Raw genomic sequence first — 23,200 nt, forward strand, 5'->3', positions numbered from 1 at the left:
CATGTGTGTGTAAACACTGACTTGTATTGGATTGTGTGTCTGTATTGTGTGTGTGTGTACCAAAAGAATTAAGTAGGCATTCTTTCCTGCATTCATAAAAGATTTGTTTTGTTTTGTTTTCTGTAATAGTTCTGGCGTCTTGTACCCTGTGCTATATGTTAATAGGTTTTGGCAAAATAAGTGTTAAAACTTCAGCCTAAACCCCTTTGGTTTGTAGAATAACTTTAGTGATATTCATAATTTCTGTGTTAATCATTGTAATATGATTAATGAATATGTTAAGTGACCAAAGAAAACTAAACTAAAATGCACATATGCAGATTTTACCTTGTGTTTTATGGATATTGTCATCGTAAATACTGGGCCATTACACTGAAAAAAATGCCACGAAGTTCTATAATTGTCTCCTTTTGGACCAGAGGGGACCATAAGGTTCAAAATGTATTTAAATTTTCAGTTCAAAGATTTACTTAAAAATACAATATCCCAGACCAGTAGCCACCTTTCTCCAACAGAAATACTGACATAATTGAATACTATAATATCAAGGCAACCTCAACCTATTCAGGGGTTTCAGCTTCGTGTGAAACTTCTGACAGTCAAAAGATGTAGTATTTTGTTTTTAATTATTAATTACTATGGAAACAGTCCTAATTTTCCATCACTATGAAACCCACGGATTGATTCAGTTCTAACCAAGCCATAACACTATACTTTCTATACCTTTTTTTTTTTTTGGTTTACCTTGCAGTTTAACAAGCATGCTTACGCCATTAAAATAAGCATGTCTTTCTGTGTGTGTCAGTATGTTCCTCTTCACTGAGACCTATGGGGGGCGAGCCAGTGCTCCAAACGTCATGGTTGTGGTTACTGATGGAGAATCCCATGACAACAGCATCAGAGATACAGCCATCAATATCTGCGAAAACAATAAAGTCACACGCTTTGGAATTGCTGTAAGTAATATACCTTTAGTTATAATATGTATGTATTGTAGTATCGTAGTTATTTTTGTACTATTTTCTGTTCGGTTTTAGGTCTTGGGTTATTACAACAGAAACAACATTGACACACAGAACTTGATCGCAGAAATCAAATCTATTGCCAGTTCTCCAACTGAAAAGTTCTTCTTCAATGTGTCTGAAGAGGCTGCCCTCTCCAATATCGCAGGAACACTGGGGACTCGCATTTTTAACATTGAAGGTGTGCATAATTTTAAAGCTGTGATTTTGCTTCCTGTTCATCTACACAGTGATGCCAACAGGACTGCAGGTCACAGCATGTCTCAATAAGTAGGGGTTAACAGCTCCAGGTGTTTACATCTCTCCTTTCTTAAAGGCACCGGCAAAGGGGAAAATTTCACGATGGAGATGTCCCAGGTTGGATTTAGTGCTCACTACTCAAGTCAACAGGTCAGATCACATACTTCATATGTCTTTTTGAATGCATATGAAACATAAAACTAAGTAAAATATAGATGATTATGATGATGATGATGATGATGATGATGATGATGATGATTATGATTGTGATTATGATAATCGGGGCAAAGCAATAGCATCCCTATGGAGACTAGTAGGTGGTACCCTCTATTAGCAAAGTAACACATAACTTTAACTTTACTTGACATGCAACCATACTGTACAATGGTTTATGTGACAATGTTTATACCTTATTTAGACTTAGCAATATATATTTGTCACCTATATTTGGGTTTTTCAGGACATAATGATGCTGGGAGCAGTGGGAGCCTATGGGTGGAGTGGGACAGTCGTTCATCAGAGTGGTACACAAGTGGATATTCTTCCTTCCACTGCCTTTGAAACAACTCTTCAGGACAGGAACCACAGCTCTTTACTGGGTAAAGTTAACGTTTCTCTCTTTTATTTTCTCAAAAACAAGAACTGTATCTGAACTGTTCTGAACTTAAGTAGGACAAATAAAATATAAAATGTTGTCACTGGATAAAAACCCAAGCTACTGTTTCATATGAATTCCAGTATTTTAATGCTGTAGATATAAATTATTATATGTTAGCTGTTGTTGCTTAAACATGTACAATGTATTTTCCCACCATCTCCAGTTATTATTGCATTTCTATTGCTTTGTCTGGGATGTGCCACAGTGTAGATGTAAAAGTATCTGAAATTACAGGTGTTTTGTTAAACTTGTAAAACATGCACATCATTGTGAACCTGTGAATCTCCACAGATCAAGGGCCTCATTTATAAAGCTAATTTAGGCATAAATTGTGCATTTAAGCAGAGGTTAACCAAAACAGGGAGAAGGGCTGTTTATTCCACTTATTATTATCTACAATAGTATACATTTGAAACTGCGCACTCTCATGCACAAGCCTGTGCACTTTCCCAGTGCAGTGCAGGGTCTCCCGCAGTCCATGACCGTAGACTTCTATAGGTCACAGTCTGTGGCTGTGACCAAACATAGAGGACAAAATAATGACCGGACCTTCCCTCGGACAGAGCACAGGAGCGAGACTTTGGTTCAGTGAAGCACTGGGACTACTAAACACTACTTAAGCACTTTTACTTTTCTCTTTCTTTACACACTGAGCAGCAAAGTGGCCCAATTCCGCACTTGACACGAAGCTTACTGGGCCGAACCTGACCAGAACCCAAAATATTCCCTACAGTTTGGGAGCTGGGGAGCTCTTGCAAATGAGAGCTTGCTCTCTAACAGTATGAAGAACACAATTATATGCCTGTGCCTTCCCGACACAGGCCTGCTCACTCACAGAGGTAAGCAGAGTTTGGATGTTTCATGTGGGCATTTAGTGGCATAATAACAGCGCCTGATATGTATTTGATGTGTTACAAATCTGTGTTCTACCTGTCGAAGCACTCGTCCATTGACCGCTGATCCACGTATCCCTCCCTCCATTTGCTCTCCCGGGGAGGGCGTCTGAATCTCTCGCACGCACTCATAGCTCCCTCCTTTGATCATTCAGACCACCGCGTGCACATATCTATTAGTATATGTGCATAAACAGGACCAGTCCCCACATACACCATAGGCATACTTAAAAATATAGAGATAAAACTCTTGAAACACAGAAAGAAAACACACTGGCTTCATTGCAAAGATGTGCTGCCTAAATATTATGAAATATTATTAAATTAACAGATGAGTCGTTGTTCTCACTTTTACTTTTGTATTTATTTGTAAAACCTTGTTTAAGTCTTTGACGTAACCACATGGTGCGGCGTGGAGCGTCCCCCTCCCTCACTGCCCTGCGTGTCTCGGTTAAACTCACTGATTTTCAGCTCATGTTTAGGGAAATCTTATTACAAGTCACTTCGCATGCTCCTTTTATGGTGAGGTGTAGATGTGGATAGGGCGTGACGTGACATGCACAGATTCTAGCTGCAGGTGGCATCGATAAAGCACAGATTGCGTGGTTTTGTGCTTGTGGAGGGAATTCTAAATTTGGAGTTTGCGTGGCGCACGCCTCCTGTGGTCAGGAGTTCACACTAGCTAATGACAACTCCTACGCAGTTTTTTTAATAAATGAGGCCCTTGAACTGTAACTTTACCCAGTGGCTTCAAATAGTGGTCTCCACTAAGGCCATATTGCAGAACATTCTTCACAAAGCAATAACATCTCCATGGAGAAAAGTCGGTTGTGGACCCGATGTTATATAGAACCAGATGTTATATGTAAAAATGCTTTCAGGTTACTCTGTGAGTACACTGAGCGATGGTTACACAGAGTATTATGTGGCTGGAGCCCCACGCTCAAACCATTCAGGACAGGTCATTGTCTACACCATGAACGCACAGAAGCTTGTCCATGTAGTCGACTCCGAAAGAGGAAAACAGGTATGTTCTGGTTTCTGTTTTTCCATACTTTACTTTTCCTTTACTTTGTTTTAAACTCATTTACTTTGATTTGTTAGATTGGCTCATATTTTGGGAGTGTGCTATGCCCCTTGGATGTGGACAGAGATGGAGTCACAGATGTACTTCTTGTTGGTGCACCAATGTTTATGAGCGAGCTAAAGAGAGAACAAGGGGCCGTTTACATCTTCTCTGTCACAAAGGTAAATTATCTATTTTTTTGTACAATCTGTTATCTAATTTCCTTTTTTGTTTAAGGTGCAGTGTGTAACTTTTCTGGGACTACATTTAGGAAGAACTGTGTAGGAGTTGTCCTAAGATATGCGTACTCCTAGTGGCCAGGAGAGGCGTGTTCCACACAAATTCCAAATTTAGAAAACCCTCCATATACACTGAACCACGCAATATGTGCTTTGTAGTAGAGCCCTGCACGGCCTACGTGAGTGCAGCACTCTAGCGACGCAAAACAGTGCGATGCGGTACACATTTTGAAAGCTTATTGCGGGCACAGGCAGGTGGGATGATAAACTGCAGTCTCGCAAACTAAATATGAGTGTAAATTAAAATATACAAATTATTAATGTATGCCTATCATCCTTTGTGCTGGAAATTTGTGTATGTGGTCTAATCTCGCGTACATTTGGACAGTTCCTTTCTGCTGTTTGATAGAGTTTAAGAAAGTAAACGTCCCCATCTTGCAGGATGGGGGCGTGGGACAAAATATCGCAGATGCAGGCGGTACCGGGACTGCACAATGCAGGGACTGCAGGGAGCAGGACTGAAAATTCAGTCCCACGCAGACCTCTGCTTTACAGATGGACTGCGGGAGACCCTGCGCTGCACCGGAAAAGTGCACATGCAAGTATCAAATGTGTAATATTGTAGAGAATAATGAATGGAATAAACAGCTCTTCTCTGTGTTTTGGCTGTGTCTCTAGACTTTGTGTAGAGTTACAACTGGGTCTGAGCTGCCGTAGAGATAAGCAAAGATTAAGAGGAGTTTCATAAATCCCACCATTGAGCGTCTACTCAAGGATTTGTTTGTAAATGAGCTTTATAAATGAGGCCCCTGGTCTGCCAAATGCTTGTTATTGTGCAGTATGGTATTAAACCTCTCTATCTTTATGGACACCAAACAGGTCAGGGGCCTCATTTATAAAGCTCGCTTACACACAAATCCTTGCGTATGCGCTCTCTATGCCAACCGCGGTATTTATGAACCTCGACTAAGTGCAGCGCTTTGCTTAACTCTACGCAAACTCAGGGCCTCCTGTAAGCTCTACGGAAAGTCTGGAGACACGGAAAAAGCGACACCCATGGAGAGGAGCAGAAGTGAACAGAGTTTGAGGAAGTGTTTGATCAGAAAATCAAAGAATTAAAAAAAAAATTATAAAAGAATTACCTTCAGATTTGTGCATTTAAGTGTTTGTTTCGCCAAAACACAGAAAAGGGCTGTTTATTCCACTCATTATTCTCCACTATATTATACATTTGAAACTCATGCACGAGCGCTGCCACGTTCCCGGTGCAGCGCAGGGTCTCCCACAGTCCACATCACTACCATAGACTCCTATAGAACACATTCTGTGACCAACACAGAGGATGGAATAATGACCTGAGAGAAAACTCTTCCATGCAGTAGGAGCTAGGCTTTTGATTTAATGAATGCAACTTTAAAATTTTTACTTTAGTTTTTACGCACCAAGTGCCAGAATGACCAAAGTCTGCGCACGACATGAAGCCCACTGTCCGAACCTGACCCGAACCCAAAATATTCCTTTCATTTTTGTGTAATGGGGAGCTCTTGCACATGAGAGCTGCTCTCTGACAGTATGATGAACAGAATAATGCCCGTGCCCGTCCCGACCCAGACCCACACTCACACAGGTAAGCAGTTTGGATGTTTTGTGTGGACTTTTATTGGCAGAATAACAGCGCCTGATCTGTATCTGATGTGTTTCATGCTAAATCTGTGTCCATGTATCCTCGTATCCCTCCCTCGGTCCTTTCACTCTCCAGGGCAGGGCATCTGAATCTCTCACATGCGCTCATAATTTGACCATTCAGATCACCGCGTGCACATATCTACGTGTATATGCAGATATAAACAGGGCCAGACCCCACACACATCATAGGCAGACTTAAAAATATAGTGATAAAACTCTTGAAAGAGCAAGAAAACACATCAGCTTTACTGCAAAGATGTGCTGCTTAAATATTATGAAATATTATTAAATTAACAAATGAGTCGTTGTCACTTTTAGTTTTGTATTTATTTATTAAACCTTGTTTTAGTCTTTGACATGACTGCGTAGTGCTGCGTGGAGCATCCCCCTCCCTCTGTCCCGCATGTCTCAGTCAAACCCACTGATTTTACATGCTCCTTTTATGGTGAGGTGGAGATGTGGAGAGGGCGTGACGTGACGTGGGTTTACGTGCGCAAATTCTAGTTGCAGGTGGGATCTATAAAGCACAAATTGCGTGGTTTTGTGCATGCAGGTGAGTTTTCTAAATATGGAGTTTGCATGGTGCACGCCTCTCGTGACTACAAGGTGTACGCACTAACTTACGACAACTCCTACGCAGTTTTTTATAAATGAGGCCCCAGATCTGTGGAGAGGCAACCCCACTCACAGAAGATTACCTGTTTTTTTTAGACATTTTAACCTATAAAACCACCTGTAATTGAATAAATATAATGGTGACAGTTCCCCAGCTAAAACGTTACATACTACACCTTTTTAAAATCAATCTTCTGTGCTGTGTAGGGAATTCTAAATGAACACGGACTCCTAATTGGCCCTGATCCAACAGAGAACGCCCGTTTTGGCATGGCCATCTCTGCTGTACCAGATCTAGACCTGGATGGGTACAGTGATGTTGTTGCAGGGGCTCCACTTGAGGACAACACAAGAGGTGTCCTTTACATCTTCAATGGAAATAAGAAAACTATCAACAAGCAGTTTTCACAGGTGAGTTTCAGACACACCTTCAAAATGTCATACTTGTATTCACTCTGAACATTACCTTTGTGATTTTAGAAAATATATGGCTCCAAACTTGACCCTCTGATGCAGTATTTTGGACGTTCACTTGACAGCTCCAAAGACCTGAATGGTGACACCCTCCTAGATGTTTCAGTTGGTGGCTATGGAAAAGTAGTACAGTTATGGTAAATGCAACTCAACATGTAGTATTTATTCATCCATTTGATCTGACCTCATCTATTTGACCTGAAGTCAGTTACTGTTACGAAGGCTTTCTCTTATTCTTTTCCGTTCTTTTCATAACACACAGCAGTTTCTTTCTTTTGATGATTGTTACACCAACCACATTCTATACATCACCACTACTTAAGTTGATAAAATATATTATCAAATTAAAATCATTGTACTTCTTTAGATTTGCATTTTTTTCTAGGTCCCGGGGAGTAGGATCTGTCACTGCCACGGTCACATTCACTCCAGATAAAATAAACATTCTAAGTAAACTTTGTTACATAAAGGGGCACAAGGCTTCATGTTTCAACGCCAAAGTTTGCTTCACTGCTGCGTTCAAGCCCAAGACCCCCGTTGGGCCCTTGGGTGAGTAATAATATAAAGGCTGTGTTCACATCATTGTAAAATCTGGTGTCATAATTACAGATGGAGGCCTGTATTAATAATTTCCATATTATATACACAAATGCCATCACGTTGAACCAAATCATCGCTGTCAGGAATTGGTTCCACAATGTTTCATACAAATCCAAAAAAGTCTCTTGTTGTGTTATTTTTAAATAATAATAATGCATTAGTCTTATATAGCACTTCTCCAAGTTGCTTTACAATTTTGTGCATTATTCATTCACTCCATACTTGGTGGTGATAAGCTACTATTGTAGCTATAACCACCCAGGGGCAGACTGATGGACTGATCAGCTCCTCCAACCACTACTTACACTTACACATGCAACACATTCTAGGCAATGTGGGTGAAGTGCCTTGCCTGAGGACACAACAACAATTTAGATTTTTCCTGTTCAGTTTTAAAATATAGACAATATTAAAACGAATTGTTTATTATCTTTCAGACATATCGTACACTTTGACGTTGGATGCGGATTTACAAGCCACACGAGTGACATCCAGAGGACTTTTTACCAAAAACCATGAACGTTTCTTAACTGAAAGGGAACAAATAGCATCTGTAGCTGTATGCCAAGTCTATGAGGTCTATGTCCAGGTAAGGGCTCAAAGCACAGTAGTAATTTTAAAATATAACCACAAGCGGCACTGATCAGCCTTCGCACACTACACTGCCCTCTGCAAACATTGCACCCCACAAAGTTTTGCATAACCCTACTAACCTTAACCCCCAACTACAGCCCTAACCCTTCGCCCTATTCCTAAATTAATCCTAATTCCTAAATTATCCCTAATCCTAACCCTAACTACTAACCTAACCCTAACTCCTAACCCCTAACCCCTAACCTACTCCTAACCATAGCCTAAACTCTAGCTCTAGACCTGACATCGCCACAGCCTTACCAGCAGCATCAGGACAATCGTTGCCTACAGCAACGGGGTCAGAGCTAGTGCAGAGCACTTACATACTGTGATCTGGAGTGGTGTTAGGATGGCGCCCAGTTGGCAATGAGTGTGTGGTTTAACACTGAGTTACTGCCAGATTTAAGGAACTGTCTGTAGTCGTCTGTAGTTGTCTGTAGTCATCTGTAGTCGTGAACGACATATAACGGGAGTAATGAGCAGGGGCGGACTGGCAGTATGTGTGTTCTGGAAAAGTACAGAAAGGCCGGCAGCCGTACTAACCATACTAATAGAGGGCGCAAATACAATAATTAATCATGCCCATTTGGTATCAGAGCGCTTGACAGTGACATTAGGCATGTTGCGTAGACGTATGTGGTAGTGTAGCCATTAAGGAATAGAGAGGTGAGACGTCTTCTGCGCCATTAGTATGAGCAACATCAGTGGAGTGTAGCCAACTATTAGTCCGGTTCCTTATTGCCATTTTTTGACCTTAGTGGGAATTTTTGGGGGATTTGCTAACCTATATATTTTTGGAAAGGTTATAGTATGTATGGAGTCAGAAAATCAATGTTTGCATTTGCCCACATGTCTTTATAGTGGCCATATTGGATTTTTAAAAAATGGCCGCCAAAAAAACGTTTTTGGAATATCTCAGGCTCTGAATAAGTTGAAATGTTGATTTTAACTGCTAAACCCACATTTTCAGGGTCAGGGTCAAATGGTGCTAGTTACAAAGCTATAAGACTGTATATATAAGTGGACAGATCTAACGCTGTAGCCGCCGTGTGCCAAACAGGAAGTTCTCCAGGAGGCTCTTCCGGCACCTTCTGGACTCTGGCTCCAATGGACTTACATTAGGATCTTGTGGCTCCTCTCTCTGTACCTGCTGCAGTGAGCCTTGACATTTTGGTCTTAAAATTTTTGTATGAACCTGCTCTACATGGTCCTGAATTTTTATTATTTTGTTTTTGCTATTTTGTCCATCAAAAAAATCCTCTTCATAATATAAAGCCCGTGGGTGGATGAGATCCGTCCTGAGCAGGGGTCTCAGACTCGCGGCCTGGGGGCCAACTGCGGCCCTCGGAAGGATTTTTTGCGGCCCGCCACTTAATTCCAAAGAATTATGTCAGTGCGGCCCGCGGTAGATGTACGCACAGTCCCACCCCTCCACCCGCGGGCCGCACTGACAGATGAAGCTGCAATCGGTGCCCATGCAGATTCACAACAGATTATTAGCGCAGTTTACATCCCAAAGCTCAACTTACAACAGTTGTGAAGCAACGAGTCTAAGTGGATCTGTTAATACAAGTACACGTGCACATACGGCGTCACCGAAGAACCAAAACAAACCTCACATGGTGGTACACGTGTGCGCACTTCACTTTACGCTCCCACAACCACAGTATCAGAGCGCAGAGGAGGCGCTGACACAATTCCCCTGTTCATAAGTATGGGACCTTTATTGGAGGGGCTAATAAGAAATAAAAAGACATTGACAGTCTGTTTACCTGCTCAACACTCGGTGCGTAACTTGCTGGCACCCGATGACCAAGCTCCACCTGTGCGTCGCCGAAATCCACGTGCACTCAGCGGCAAACACAGCTGTCCCATCAATATGCAAGCACCACAAAACTGCAGTGATCTATTCCAGAGGCTTGGCGACATGTTAGCAAAAAGTACGAGGCAAAAACAAGCGTCCATCCATGTTTGACATACGAGAAGCAGATACACTCCAGTGTGGTCCGCTTTCACACCGGCAAACGAACCAAAACTGGTCCGATTAACGAGCCTCTGTATCCCGGTAGAACAGCGATATCTCCAGTAACCAATACTGATGTTCCCTGTTAACGCGAGCCGTCCTCATCTTATCACCATGAACTCATAAAACAGCAACGTAGAACTTTCTACAAACTCACCGCATCAGCCCAGAGTTCGGGTAACAGCAGCAGCCGACAGCGCTCACAGTAGCGCGCAGCTCCTCAGGACGGGGCTGGGGTCTGGTCCTTGGTCTTCTGTCGTCCTACAAGCGCGTTGGTCAGATGGTCCGAAGGCTCTGTCCTCCGTGTGCTGGTTCCAGACGGTGGCGAGCAAGACCAGTGCGCAATGACTGGGTCTGAGCGGGTACGTTCCGCCGTCTGCGCGCTGGTTCTGTGCGGGGAAAGTGAGAATGCGCTGCTGCTCCTGTCCTCCGCGCTCAAGAACCGCGGCTGGTTCCGAGGTGGTGCAAAGCATCCGGACAGAAGCGTGAGTCCAGTTTAGTTGGTGTCCGTCCTCCGCGCATTTGGTTCTTCCCGGGGAAAGTGCTTTTCACTCCCCGCTCTACGTCATCTGAGCCTGGACAGAACCGGAGCTTCTCCTGCTGGTTCGGGACTCGGGTTTGGATCTAGTCCGACTGTATTTCTCACACTAGGCTAAAAGCAGGACATTTTTTAAAGGTGAATCAATTGAATGGGCGATTGCCTATTGCCATAAAATTATTTGGTTAATTAAAGCCTAAAATAACAAATGCTGGTTCCTACATGATCACGGGGAACACCGGGACCTCTGTGCAGGTCCTGAACAGAAGTACACACCCCCATTTTTGACTTGCTCTGATCTTCGTGTGTTACATTCTCTTTATTGGCCATTGTTGGTAAAATAATTCAAAAATGAATCGCGGCTGCGTCTGGAAAACAATCTGTTACTGCACTGGAGTCGCACAGCGTCATTACAGGCAAAGGAGACGCGTTTCTCCCATGATGCATTTCGAATAGTTCGTTTGGACCTGCTGTCTATGGTTTGGACTCGGGTTCGCGTTCACACCAGAGGTGCGGATTCAAGCGAAACGAGACCACCTCTTTTTTGAGGTCTCGGTCCACTTGAGTTGGTCCGGGTTAGAGTCCGATTGACCTTTCACACCAATGCAAATGAACCGAGCTAACCACTTCTGGTTCGAATGGACCGTTTGGTGCGCACCAAATACTGTTGGTGTGAAAGCACCTACAGGTCAAGGCTCACTGACGAGCATCTTCAGTCTATCCTGAGGATCTCATTTGCTTCCTCCTGCAAGCCAAATATCTCTCAGCTGTACAAGATGAAGTGTAGTCAGGTTTCAACCAGCAAGGAGTAGGCAAAAGAAGAAGAGTAGACGTATTAGTTTAAACTTACGATCTGAATGCATTTTCATGTTCTGAACTGTTATTAAAGATTAAAAAAGTGTGTTGCATGTTGTTCTTTCTCTCTCTTTTATTCCCGTGCAACTGCTATTTATCGAATACTCAATGCGGCCCAGCCTCACTCAGACTTTCTCTAATGTGGCCCCCAGGTAATTTGAGTTTGAGACCCCTGGTCCTGAGTATCTCAAGTCTCTGGATGTTGTGGGTCATGGCTGACATGCCTCTTCAACATCGCATGGTGGTCGGGGACAGTACCTCTGGACTGGCAGACCGGGGTGTTGGTCCCTCTGTATAAGGAGGGGGACCGGAGGGTGTGTTCCAACTACACACTTCTCAGCCTCCCCGGTCTGTGCCAGGGACTGGAGAGGAGAATCCGACTGTGGTTTTCGTCCCGGTCGTGGAAGACTGGACCAGCTCTACACTCTCCATCGGGCGCTTGAGGTCTCGTGGGAGTTTGCCCAACCAGTCCACATGTGCTTTGTGGATCTGGAGAAGGCATTCAACCGTGTCCCTCGTGGTGTCCTGTGGGGGGTGGTCTGGGAGTATGGGGTCCGGGGCCCTTTGCAAAGGGCTGTCCAGTCCCTGTATGACCGGAGCAGGAGCTGTGTTCGCATTGCCGGCAGTAAGTCAGACCTGTTCTTGGTGCATGTTCGACTGCCCCAGGGCCGCCCCTGTCACCGGTTCTGTTCATTGTATTTATGGACAGAATTTCTTCGTGCAGTCAGGGGCTGGAGGGTCTGGTTTGTGGACCACAGGATCATCTCTGCTGTTCACAGATGATGTTGTCCTGTTGTCTTCATCAAACCAGGACCTGCAGCACTGGGGCAGTTTGACCCGTGTGTGAAGCGGCTGGGATGAAGATCATCTCCTCAAAATCCGAGGCCATGGTTCTCGACCGGAAAAAGGTGTCTTGCCCTCTCCGGGTGGGTGGAGAGTCCCTGCCTCAAGTGGAGGAGTTCAAGTATCTCGGGGTCTTGTTCACGAGTGAGGGGAGGATGGAGCGTGAGATTGACAGGCGGTTCCTTTTTCCTGATATTACCATCGCTTGGTATTGTGATGTCCACCACCACGGCTTTGCTCTATTTCTTCTCCACCACCACTATGTCTGGTTGGTCCATCACCATCCTGTCAGTCTGTATCTGGAAGTCCCACAGGATCTTGGCTCGGTCGTTCTCCACGACCTTTGGAGGTGTTTCCCACCTTGATCCTGGGGTCTCCAGCCCGTACTCTGCACAGATGTTTCTGTACACTATGCCCGCCACTTGGTTATGTCGCTCCATGTTTGTTTCCCTGCCAGCATCTTACACTCTGCAGTTCTGTGCTGGACTGTCTCAGGAGCCTCTTTGCACAGCCTACACCGTGGGTCTTGTCTGGTGTGGTAGATCTGGGCCTCTATTGCTCGAGTGCCCAGGGCCTGCTCCTGAGCAGCCAGGATCAGTGCCTCTGTGCTGTCCTTCAGACCAGCCCTCTCAAGCCATTGGTAGGATTTCTTGATATCAGCCACTTCAGTTATGTTCCGGTGGTACGCCCCATGTAGGGGCTTGATCTGCCATGATGGTCCCTCCAGCACCTCATCCTCTGGACCCCACTGTCTGAGACATTCTCTGAGCTCCTCATCTGTTGGGGCCTTGTTCTTGATGTACTCAAGGAGCTTGGATGTTTCATCCTCGACAGTGGTTCCCACACTCACTAGTCCTCAGCCTCCTTCCTTCCGGCTTGCGTACAGTCTCAGGGTGCTGGATTTGGGATGAAACCCTTCATGCATGAGCTTTCGTGTCTGTATCTCCTCCTTTGGCCAGCTTGCGATTCCTGCAGGGTATCTGATCACTGGCAGGGCGGAGCTGTTGATTGCCTGCGCCTTGTTCTTGCCATTGAGCTGGCTTCTTGGGACTTGTCTCACTCTTTGCTGGTATTTGGCCGTATACCACAAAATCTTCAGGGCCTTTGTGAATACCCTGTGATAGCAAATATAAGCGAGACCGCAGTGTCAAAAAAGGAGCAGGACAACCCTATTTGGACGACACAAGAACCGGAGCTCAGAGCCCGCGGCCAGACCAGAGCTCGGAGGCGGCAGAGCTCGGAGCCCGGCCAGCCGTGGATCTATCCATCTTGTTGAACAGTAGCTAATGTTTATTAAACAAATATATGAAATAAGTGCATGTGCGATTTGCTTCATTTAGTTTTCTTTAAATAAATGATGTCACGATAGCAGCAGTTCGTCCTAATGAAGGCTCAGGCCCATGTGTCATGGGTTAATACAAAAATTTTAAGACCAAAATGTCGAGGCTCACTGCAGCAGGTACAGAGAGAGGAGCCATAAGATCCTGATGTAAGTCCATTGGAGACAGAGTCAGAAGGAGCCGGAAGAGCCTCCTGGAGAACGTCCTGTTTGGCACACGGTGGCTACAGCGTTAGATCTGTAAACTCACATATACAGTCTATGGTTGTATGAAAGTGATGATGATAATGATGATGTATAGAAAATGTCTACTAAAAAAGTTGAGTAATCATATTGTGTCTAAATGTGTGTGTTGACATTCACCATACACATTTTATGTTAGCTACTTTTAAACTCTTTGAGTTATCTGACCAGATGTTTATAATTTGTTTTACCCATATTGTTGATGTATTTCAGCAGGATAATAAAAAAACAACAAAAAAAAAACATGGTTTTGGAGAAACATATTACATGAATATTACAGTGAAATTGCAAGAAAACAACCAAACCGGGTAATTTTTGACCCACTTATGCATCTAAGGGTTAATGTGGGTAGGTCTTACAGCTTTGTAACTAGCACCATTTGATTCCCTGACCCTGAAAATGTGGGTTTAGCAGTTAAAATCAACATTTCAACTTATTCAGAGGCTGAGATATTCCAAAAAGGGTTTTTTGGCGGCCATTTTTTTTTATTCAATATGGCCGCTATAAAGACATATGGGCAAATGCAAACATTGATTTTCTGACTACATATACTATAACCTTTCCAAAAATATATAGGTTAGCAAATCCCCAAAAAATTCCCACAAAAGCCTGCAGCCTCTGGGTTGAGTTTGGACAAGAAGTATGTTACCGGACGCATTTGTTGACCTTGCTCTTGCATCAGTACAGAGGTCATACAGCCATTATGGTCGTCTGCCACGAGAGTGAACTGTCACTCTGGGTCTAAGATGCCCAACATAGGAGGTGTTTGGTGGGCTAGTTTTAAATCGCAAAATACTTCTTCGGTCCATGTCACATGTGAAAGTAAGTAAGTAAGTTTGGTACCTGATCTTCCTAGTGGTTTCGCGTCCAAGTACTAACCAGGCCTGACCCTGCTTAGCTTCTAAGATCTGACAGGATCAGGCTTTGACAAGCTGGTATGGCTTGTCAAAGCGATGTGAGCCCAAGAATATGTGTAATGACTTGAAGGGTGGCTTCGAGTGTAGAGTAAATTGGAATAAAGCTGTGACCGTAGGAACACGTGCCTAGGAACCACATGAGTTGTTTTTTTGGTTTGGTTTGTGAACAGCAGTACGCTTGGAGGACAGTGTCTTGCCCTAGGCCAAGATCACATGTCTGAGGAACATCACAGTAGTCTGAATAAAGTGCAATTTCGAGAGCAAATCTTTGTGGCCCTCCGTGGCCATTGTAGTATATAGATTAGGGATGATGGGGGCCATGCATGAACTGTGGTGTTTACAGTGCAGTGGTCCTGCACAAACTGCCACTCATTTGGTGTGGGTGATGCTTTAATCTTTTTCACTGGGAAGATAGGGGTCCATACAGGGGAGTCTGGGCACTGGATGATTACCCCGGCTTCAAGCAACAATTTGAACACTGGTCTAGTGCCTTCTATGACCTGGGGTTTTAGTGAGTTCTGAAGAACACAGAGGCAATAAACACTTGATCAGGCCTATGTCATACTTGTTTTTTTGCCCATAAATGGCTAGTGCCAGCTGGTAGGGAGTCTAAGGTAAAGGCATGGTGAAGAAGAGTGTGGGTTTGTCCTCCATCACATAGAGGGAGTGTAATGTGGTAATTGAGTGTACACAATTTATTTTGAAGGCCAAATTTGGTGGAGAGTCAATAGTAGGCAGCCCATCAGTAACCAGAAGGCATTGTTGTACAAAGGGTCCCAGATCTCTCCATTAATCGTGGGGGACCTTTGGACAATGAGATATGTGAGTGTGAGCCGTATCAAGTACTGAACTGCACTGCACCCTGACGGTTCGTCAGGGTGCAGTGCAGTTCAGTCCATCACAGGAAGCCAGTGTCTAGTACTTCATTCAGGTCACTAAAAAAAGAATGTGAGTAAGGTTCATGTGATTGTGGTGACACATGAGTGGTGTAATGCTTGTTAGTGTTGGGTTTAAAAATGACCCCTGGGAAGACCAGGGCATGGCCGAGATAGGACAGGCCCACTGACCATTCAAGGGGAATTCTCCTTTTATATACATATAGATATTTGTCCAATGACACCATTGCATAATCAGATGTGCACCTAGATACAGTCAGCCATCTGGCGTCGATAGTAAATTTAGATTGAATACAATGAACGTGTCTCTTCCTAATAAATTTATAGGGTAGGTAGAGATACTGAAGCTATGGGTTAGAGTTTGGATTGGAGAGGAGTTTTGGTCAGAGCAAATAATGGGAACAGAGAAACGTTCCTTGGTTACAGTTTCGGCTGAGTCAACTGATCAAATGAACCTTTTACTAAATTCAATGGCAGGCGTGGATTTCTGCTGAATAATGGAATAGGTTGCCCCTGAATATGTGAGGAACTGTATAGGCTTTGTGGGCTGAGTTTTCACACCTTCGTTTGACCTTGTTGACATTTTCAGCTTCGTGTTCAGCATGTTTATCATGGTGGACAAGTTCGTCCTGTGTCCCATCCAACACAGGTTTTTTTTTTTTTTTTTTACCAAGTCACTCAACGTGTGACTCAGATGGGTTTCCCAGCATCCCCCGTACCTTCATGGTTTGCTGGATCTCCTAATCCACTGTAAGTGTTCATGGTGACGGTGATAATAATTCGTGACATGTCAATACAAACAAATTCTTCATTAAGGTGGCTCTCAATTCTACCATAGTGTCTCTATATAGGGCGTTGTCACTGTTGGACCAGTCTGCATGGTTCAACCAAAAGTCCCCTTGCAAAGAGACGTGTATCTTGTGGAACCCAGTGACCCTGAGGTGGAGGGTCCCTTCCAAATCCAAGATGTTGGACTTCCGGTCTGTAAAGAGGCGTGGTCACAATAAGTGTACACAATAAAACATTTTTTGTTCCTTTTGCCATGATGCATCTGGTTACCAAATTTGTTTGCCTACAAAGTTTTTGTCAGGATATCCCATTGGCGAAGAAAGATTTTTGGCTTGTTACCATGGTAACATAATGTGAGCATTATTGAATTTTTAAATCAAGAGCATGTCACGAATATGTGAACCAAATTTACCGATCATTGCTGCTTGCGGCTATATTTACAGGTTGAATTAAAGGTTTAGGGTTGAACAAAATTTGGAAATAATTGAGTTTACTATTATTATTAAATCATACCACATTTATTACCCACATTTATTACATAAATGTTGCTGAAATAAGTTATACAGTGAGAGTACAGTGTGTAGTTAAAAAGTATCAACCCTATGCGTATGGGAATGTCTGAAGTTTAGATTACATAGGATATTTCCAATTTCGTAACTTTCTATTGCTATTGTGATTCATATATGCTCTTTATCAGTAATAAATACATGCTGCAGTCCTAATATCTGCAAAGCATGTGTATTTAATTAAAGAAACGCTTTTTCTTGTGTTACAGGAAAACTTATTTTTAAAACCTCTGTGCTCAATATGGATTTTCTACTTCTCTTTTTTTTCCACAAAAAATGTACTTCTGGAAATGGCCCTTGTTTGAATGCTGTAGAGCTGAAACTAAATCCTCAGCCATTCTTTTTGTTAGTTTTGCCATTATATCCCCCCCAAAAAATGAGACCATTTCACAAATGTATGTCTATCTATGACATCTATATCTACAATAAATAAAATATGTGAGTGAAATCAACCAAAGTTGGGGCGATTTACCGTTAGAATAATATTGCAAGTTTATGTCATTGTTATGGCAGTGCCATGAAAAATATGACATGGGTGTCATTAACTTTTTGGATCAGGATGCCAAAATGGAATTTTGTACAAAATTTCAGAATTTTTTGAAAAACATTTTCACTCCAATATTAAATTTAATTTCATTCTGTAGGGGACATTAACGCACCAAATTCATTTTTTTTTTAACATTCAGTTTAGCGGAGGGAGTTTAACAACTATTTCAAAGTTCACAGAAATCTGAGATTGTATGTGCAAATTGGGGCAATTTGTAAAAATTAAACATTTCAAAAGAATTGTGCCATTTTCTGCTCAGAGACCATAAGATGAGTATCAAAAAATTTGCCTGTGTTGTGTTGTAATAAAAGCACGCCATTGACAAAAATGCTGAGTCAAGTTTAATCAAGTTTTAATCAAATATGACTGACTGGAGTGGACAGTATTGCCAAAGTAATATGTCACTTGTCATGATCTACATCAAATCAAAAATCAAATCAAACTTTATTTATAGAGTGCATTCATACAAAAATGCAACATAAAGCACTTCTGTGTACATCTGTGTCAAATTTCATGATCTTACATGCAAATTTTTGTTTGCCGTCATTTCTAGACCCGAATGCATTCTGTGTGTGCAGACACGTCTTATTATTTATTTTTGGAAATTGGAAATAGTCAAAAATTAGCGAAGTGCAGATTTAATAGTAGGCAAATTTTTGTGAGTTCTCTCCATTGCTCACTGGATGAAAAATAGAGGGGTTAGTCCCAAGAAAGAATAATATTCTGATATAAGTACAATGTTCTGCTTTTTTTTTTTTTTTTTTTTTTAGCTAACAAGCTATACATTTTTGGAAAGCACTGGCTTTCTTTGTTATGGCGAGGGTCCCTGGTCACTATGGGCTCTTGACTTCGCATCAGTTCCTGGTTCCTGCTTACTAATAGCATTGCCACCTTCTGGTGCTAGGGCCTTATAAATAAATAAAATAAATAATTAAAGATCCCTAAGTCTAAAATAATCTATGAAATAAAGCTTTGATCTTAAAGTTGATTGTCATTATTATCTTGTCTTGATAGGAGGCTCCAGATTTTGTCAACTCTGTCAGTTTGAAGGTTGAGATTGAACAACAAAGTGAAACTGCAAACCCAGTACTAGATGTCTATTCCACCAAGACCTGGGAGTTTTTTGTAAGTGTTTAAACGAAATGCTGTTTATATATACACACCATGTGCTTTCAAGTGTCTGACTGCAGAAACATGTGAATGTGCTGTTGTTTTAGATCCCCTTCACTAAAGACTGTGGCTCTGATGAGGTCTGTGTCAGTGACTTGGTGCTCAATGTGAAGACACTCAAACAACTGTCCAGGTGATAGCAGTAATGATAGTCTCCAATCTAAGGTTTTAAAACAAAAAACAAAAACAAAATGCCATCATACCCAAATACTAATCAATACCAAAACCAGCAGGTATTGATACTGAAAAAATATTCATCAAGCCTTTTCCTTAGTATCAAAATTTTGTTTGAAATTTCAGTTTTGTGACACGAGTCCTATCTGTTATTTTGATGTAATTTGTGATAAGAAATACAGTACATGTACAGCATCTTCACTACATTTATCACGTAAGCCTACAATTTTATCAAAATGGTAATATATGAATTAATCATTATTATGATACTTGTTTCAACTTTATTCCAATGCCACTGTGCTTGTCATGCGGCCATGTACCATATACTTTTCACGCGTGTTGCAGCTTAGCTCCAGTGCTGGTCACAGCCAGTGACAAAGAGCTGTCCTTCATAGTTAATGTGAGGAACAAAAAGGAGAATGCCTACAACACACATGTGGTGGCTATGTACTCCAGCAACCTTTACTACTCTTCAGTTTTTCCTCCAGTAAGCACCCACATGTCATATTCTTATAAACATGGTTTTGATCACCTACTAACCAACTAAATATCTCATTGAATCTTCAGACAGACAAGGTGAGCTGCACTTCAACACAGGCACAAACAGTGACCTGCCAAGTGGGATACCCACTGTTAAAGACAAATGAAGAGGTATAGTGACACATTTTGAAAGTGATTCTGATACTTGTTAAAGTACTTACTTATTTTAAATTATATGTAGGCTCACCATGCTATGTCATTATAGGTACAGTTTCAAATCAATTTTGATTACAACCTTGAGCAATTGCAGAACAAAGCTGAGGTGGCATTTGAGGCTAAAAGGTAATGTTGAAAAAACCTAAGACATCTTAGGACATAATATACAGAGGATTTACTGTAATTTTTTTCAGTGATGGAAAAGAAGAAAAACCTGCAGATAACACAGTGTCCATCTCAGTTCCTGTCCGATATGATGCAGGCATTGTTTTGTCCAGGTAGTTTAACTCATGCATACAGTACACAAAACATATTTTAGTTTCAATAGCAAAAGTATTTTATAAGGTTTTTTGGAAGATGGAAGCATTTTATGTCCAAAGGTTATTGTTAGAACATTTTCTGTTGCAGAGAAACCAACATCAATTTCCATGTGGCTGACTCTACCATCCCAGTGGTGAAAACAGTGAAAACTCTGAATGACATTGGCCCTATGTTTAACTTTACAGTAAAGGTACTCAGGAGCCTTTATAATATATATTTTTTCTAATTTGCTTGCTTTCAAATTATATATATTTTTACAAGATACTTATTTTACTTAAAAGGTATCAACGGGGATCCTTCCAGTCAACCTCTTGTATGTGTACCTAAATCTGCCACTCATGAGCAAAGGAGGGAATAACCTGCTCTATGTTACAAGTGTAGCTACACCAAATGTGAGTGGAGCCTTTTAAATATTTGTAGGGAGTCTGGCCTTATAACTGCTCGTTATCTTCTCTGCAGGAAGGCTCAGTCAGCTGCCCTGATGTGGGTGCACTGGCCGATCCATTCAAAATCCTCTCTGGTGGAACAAGCCACAATGTGTCCTTTACTGAAGAGAGCTTCAGGGGCTCAGACAAACTGGTTAGAACAAATTCAACCAATCACAAGTGTTGAACATCAGATAAGGGAGCAGGGAGCAATTAAAAGTGTACTACCTTGTCTTAAGATAGAGATGTTATTTCTGTGCCTGGAATTTTCCACATAGTTACGTAGTGCACCTTTAAAGTTAAAGGAATTAAAGAGAAGTCAAAAATATTGTACAAATGACAATAATGATATCAGATGATTGTTATTAAGTAATTGATACATGTTTTATACAGGATTGCAAAATGGTAAAATGTCAGGAAATAAAATGCATCATCAAAGACACTCAAGCAATAAGTAACTACTATATAAATGTACATACAAGGATATGGAATGGCACATTTTTAACTGTGAGTACGGTTTGTTAAAGTTTTCCCTTATTCATGTTCTGAATGATAAATATTGTGCTCTTGCATTTATTTATTCCAGGCTACATACCAAACTGTGGAGTTGACTGCCAGTGTGAATGTTGAGACAGCTAATCCTGATTTACTCATAATTGGCCTCAAACAACTTCCTGTGAGAATATTCAGCTAAACACATATTTTTGGATCTCTTTAAACTGTATTCTATGATATGTCTCTTGTGCTGGGCCAGGTGGTGCTAACCGTGAACAAACCTGGAGAGAAAGGTGATGTCCCAGTTGGAGTCATTGTTGGAAGTGTATTCGGAGGCCTGGCCCTGTTAGCTCTGGCTATTGGACTTTTGTGGAAGGTAAGTCATCGAATTAGTACATTAGGTATATAGATAAATGCTTTTCTTTTCAAATGCCATTATCTTTTATTTTAGTTTGGATTTTTCAAACGGAAGTACCAACAGCTCCAAAAAGAGGCAGAAGAGGATGCACAAAGTAATGCACAAGTAGATGAGGTGTTGTAAGGATTTCCTTTGTCTAATTTAGTCTATATTGCTTTTTGTTTATCTTTTTGTTTAAATAAGACTACTTGAAACAAATTCTGCAATATCTTAAAAACAGGTGTGGACAGGTCTAAAAACTAAGCTGAATGTATGTATTGTTTGCTGTTATACCATGGGCTTATGGGTCTGCAAAATTACTATTAATGTAATTCAGCAAAAGGTTTTTTGCCACTGGAAACAATTAATATTCTCTGTGAGAAGTTGTTACACTTTGTCTTTTATCATTTAGGGTGAGGTGTGTCTATCATGTAGTATAGCCAACAGGGTTTTTAAAAAGGGGACAGTAAGGACTGTCGCTTTTCTTATATTAATCAAATCTAAACAACAAGTTATGTTGTGTTTAACTTCATTAGATGAGGAAAAAATATTCTAGAGCTGCAAAAACAATTTGTGGAGTCAGCCCATATTTTGAAATGCAGTTGGGTTAAGAAATAGCACAGAAGCAGAGTGATAACAGGTGATTTTTTTTTTAAATGTTTGGTATATGGTCATGTATGTAGATAGATACATAAATAAATGGATAGATAGATAGATAGATAGATAGATAGATAGATAGATAGATAGATGGGTAGATGGATAGATGGATGGATGGATGTTTTTTTCATTTACACACAAAATAAAATTTACCAAGTGTTTCCTCGGACTCTGAAAAAGAATGGACAAGTGTCTACGCTCCCCGCTCGAGGTTATTTGAATTCATGGTCACAAGATGGCAGCATGCATCAAAGATATGTTCGTGTGAATTGTGGCGCTGCGATAATTTCACGAAATTCATAATTACTGGTGAATTAGGCTATGCTCTACAAAGTTTACAATATTTGATACTACTCAAGAAAATATGTATCCTTAATTGTTTTTCTTTTAGTTTTATTTGCTTTTATAACCAAATGGATCATCTAGTCTTAGGCACATTTTGGGGAGTCTCAGCTGGAGCCCACATGTTGGAAGTGGTATTCTGTGCTTTGACAAATGATTGAATTGTTTCACAATTATTCATGTGCAAGTGTGTTGTGAAAGAAGTAATGGATGTATGTGTACAGGGAGTACAGTGTGGAAATAGTTGATGAAAAATACCTTTGAGTGTTCATTCCTGCAAGCTTCTGTACAGCCAAACATGTGATCCATGTCACATTTGGGAAAATTCAACAATATTCTTCAAACCACACACGATGATCCCATGGCCTTTTTTTAAAAAATTATTATTACCAAGTGACTTTTGCTTTGCCAATGTTATACTTTTTATTTTTATGATAGGACCCCTATTACATTTTTGCGTTTTAATTTTATTTCTCTACTCTGTTTGGACACTGGTGACTGGCAGGCTGGCTTGGATTATCATTTATAATTTATGATTATAATTTATTTGAATTGGTTTGTGTTGAATTGGACATGTTTGACACGCACTTAAATTGAATCACAAATACAATATTTAATAAACTAAACATGTTTGTTGGAGGTGTATAGTTTTGTTCTACACATGCAAGTGACTTTTGGGACAGAAGGTCATACAAGCCCTTGATGACTTCAGGATTTGAGCCAGGACTTTAAAGTTGATACAGTGGTGCAGTAGTGGACTGCATGTCAGGTGTTTTGGAAACTCCAACTCTTCAAAGACTTGTCTCACAAATCACACACTGGGAACACTCAACAGATTGCT

General features: G+C 41.5%; 1 protein-coding gene across 1 annotated transcript in view; it reads left to right on the forward strand.

The window, feature by feature from the left end:
• itga2.2 (integrin, alpha 2 (CD49B, alpha 2 subunit of VLA-2 receptor), tandem duplicate 2) overlaps positions 1 to 22,996 on the forward strand; it is a 30,987-nt gene extending 7,991 nt beyond the window's left edge. The window contains exons 8-30 of the mRNA XM_055161473.1: positions 806 to 956; positions 1,038 to 1,203; positions 1,339 to 1,412; positions 1,723 to 1,861; positions 3,695 to 3,840; positions 3,918 to 4,061; positions 6,627 to 6,830; positions 6,900 to 7,030; positions 7,279 to 7,442; positions 7,931 to 8,082; positions 18,697 to 18,807; positions 18,900 to 18,985; positions 19,372 to 19,513; positions 19,594 to 19,677; positions 19,772 to 19,848; positions 19,917 to 20,000; positions 20,131 to 20,233; positions 20,325 to 20,435; positions 20,503 to 20,622; positions 20,862 to 20,975; positions 21,055 to 21,144; positions 21,223 to 21,339; positions 21,415 to 22,996. Of these exons, the coding sequence (XP_055017448.1) occupies positions 806 to 956; positions 1,038 to 1,203; positions 1,339 to 1,412; positions 1,723 to 1,861; positions 3,695 to 3,840; positions 3,918 to 4,061; positions 6,627 to 6,830; positions 6,900 to 7,030; positions 7,279 to 7,442; positions 7,931 to 8,082; positions 18,697 to 18,807; positions 18,900 to 18,985; positions 19,372 to 19,513; positions 19,594 to 19,677; positions 19,772 to 19,848; positions 19,917 to 20,000; positions 20,131 to 20,233; positions 20,325 to 20,435; positions 20,503 to 20,622; positions 20,862 to 20,975; positions 21,055 to 21,144; positions 21,223 to 21,339; positions 21,415 to 21,504 (2,800 nt within the window). The 3' untranslated portion in view covers positions 21,505 to 22,996. The remainder of the gene's footprint in view (positions 1 to 805; positions 957 to 1,037; positions 1,204 to 1,338; positions 1,413 to 1,722; positions 1,862 to 3,694; positions 3,841 to 3,917; positions 4,062 to 6,626; positions 6,831 to 6,899; positions 7,031 to 7,278; positions 7,443 to 7,930; positions 8,083 to 18,696; positions 18,808 to 18,899; positions 18,986 to 19,371; positions 19,514 to 19,593; positions 19,678 to 19,771; positions 19,849 to 19,916; positions 20,001 to 20,130; positions 20,234 to 20,324; positions 20,436 to 20,502; positions 20,623 to 20,861; positions 20,976 to 21,054; positions 21,145 to 21,222; positions 21,340 to 21,414) is intronic.
• The last annotated feature ends 204 nt before the right edge of the window (positions 22,997 to 23,200 follow it).

Source organism: Boleophthalmus pectinirostris, unplaced genomic scaffold (genome assembly GCF_026225935.1).
Source record: "Boleophthalmus pectinirostris isolate CB_2022bp ecotype Guang Dong unplaced genomic scaffold, ASM2622593v1 HiC_scaffold_4, whole genome shotgun sequence".
Lineage (NCBI taxonomy): Eukaryota > Metazoa > Chordata > Actinopteri > Gobiiformes > Gobiidae > Boleophthalmus > Boleophthalmus pectinirostris.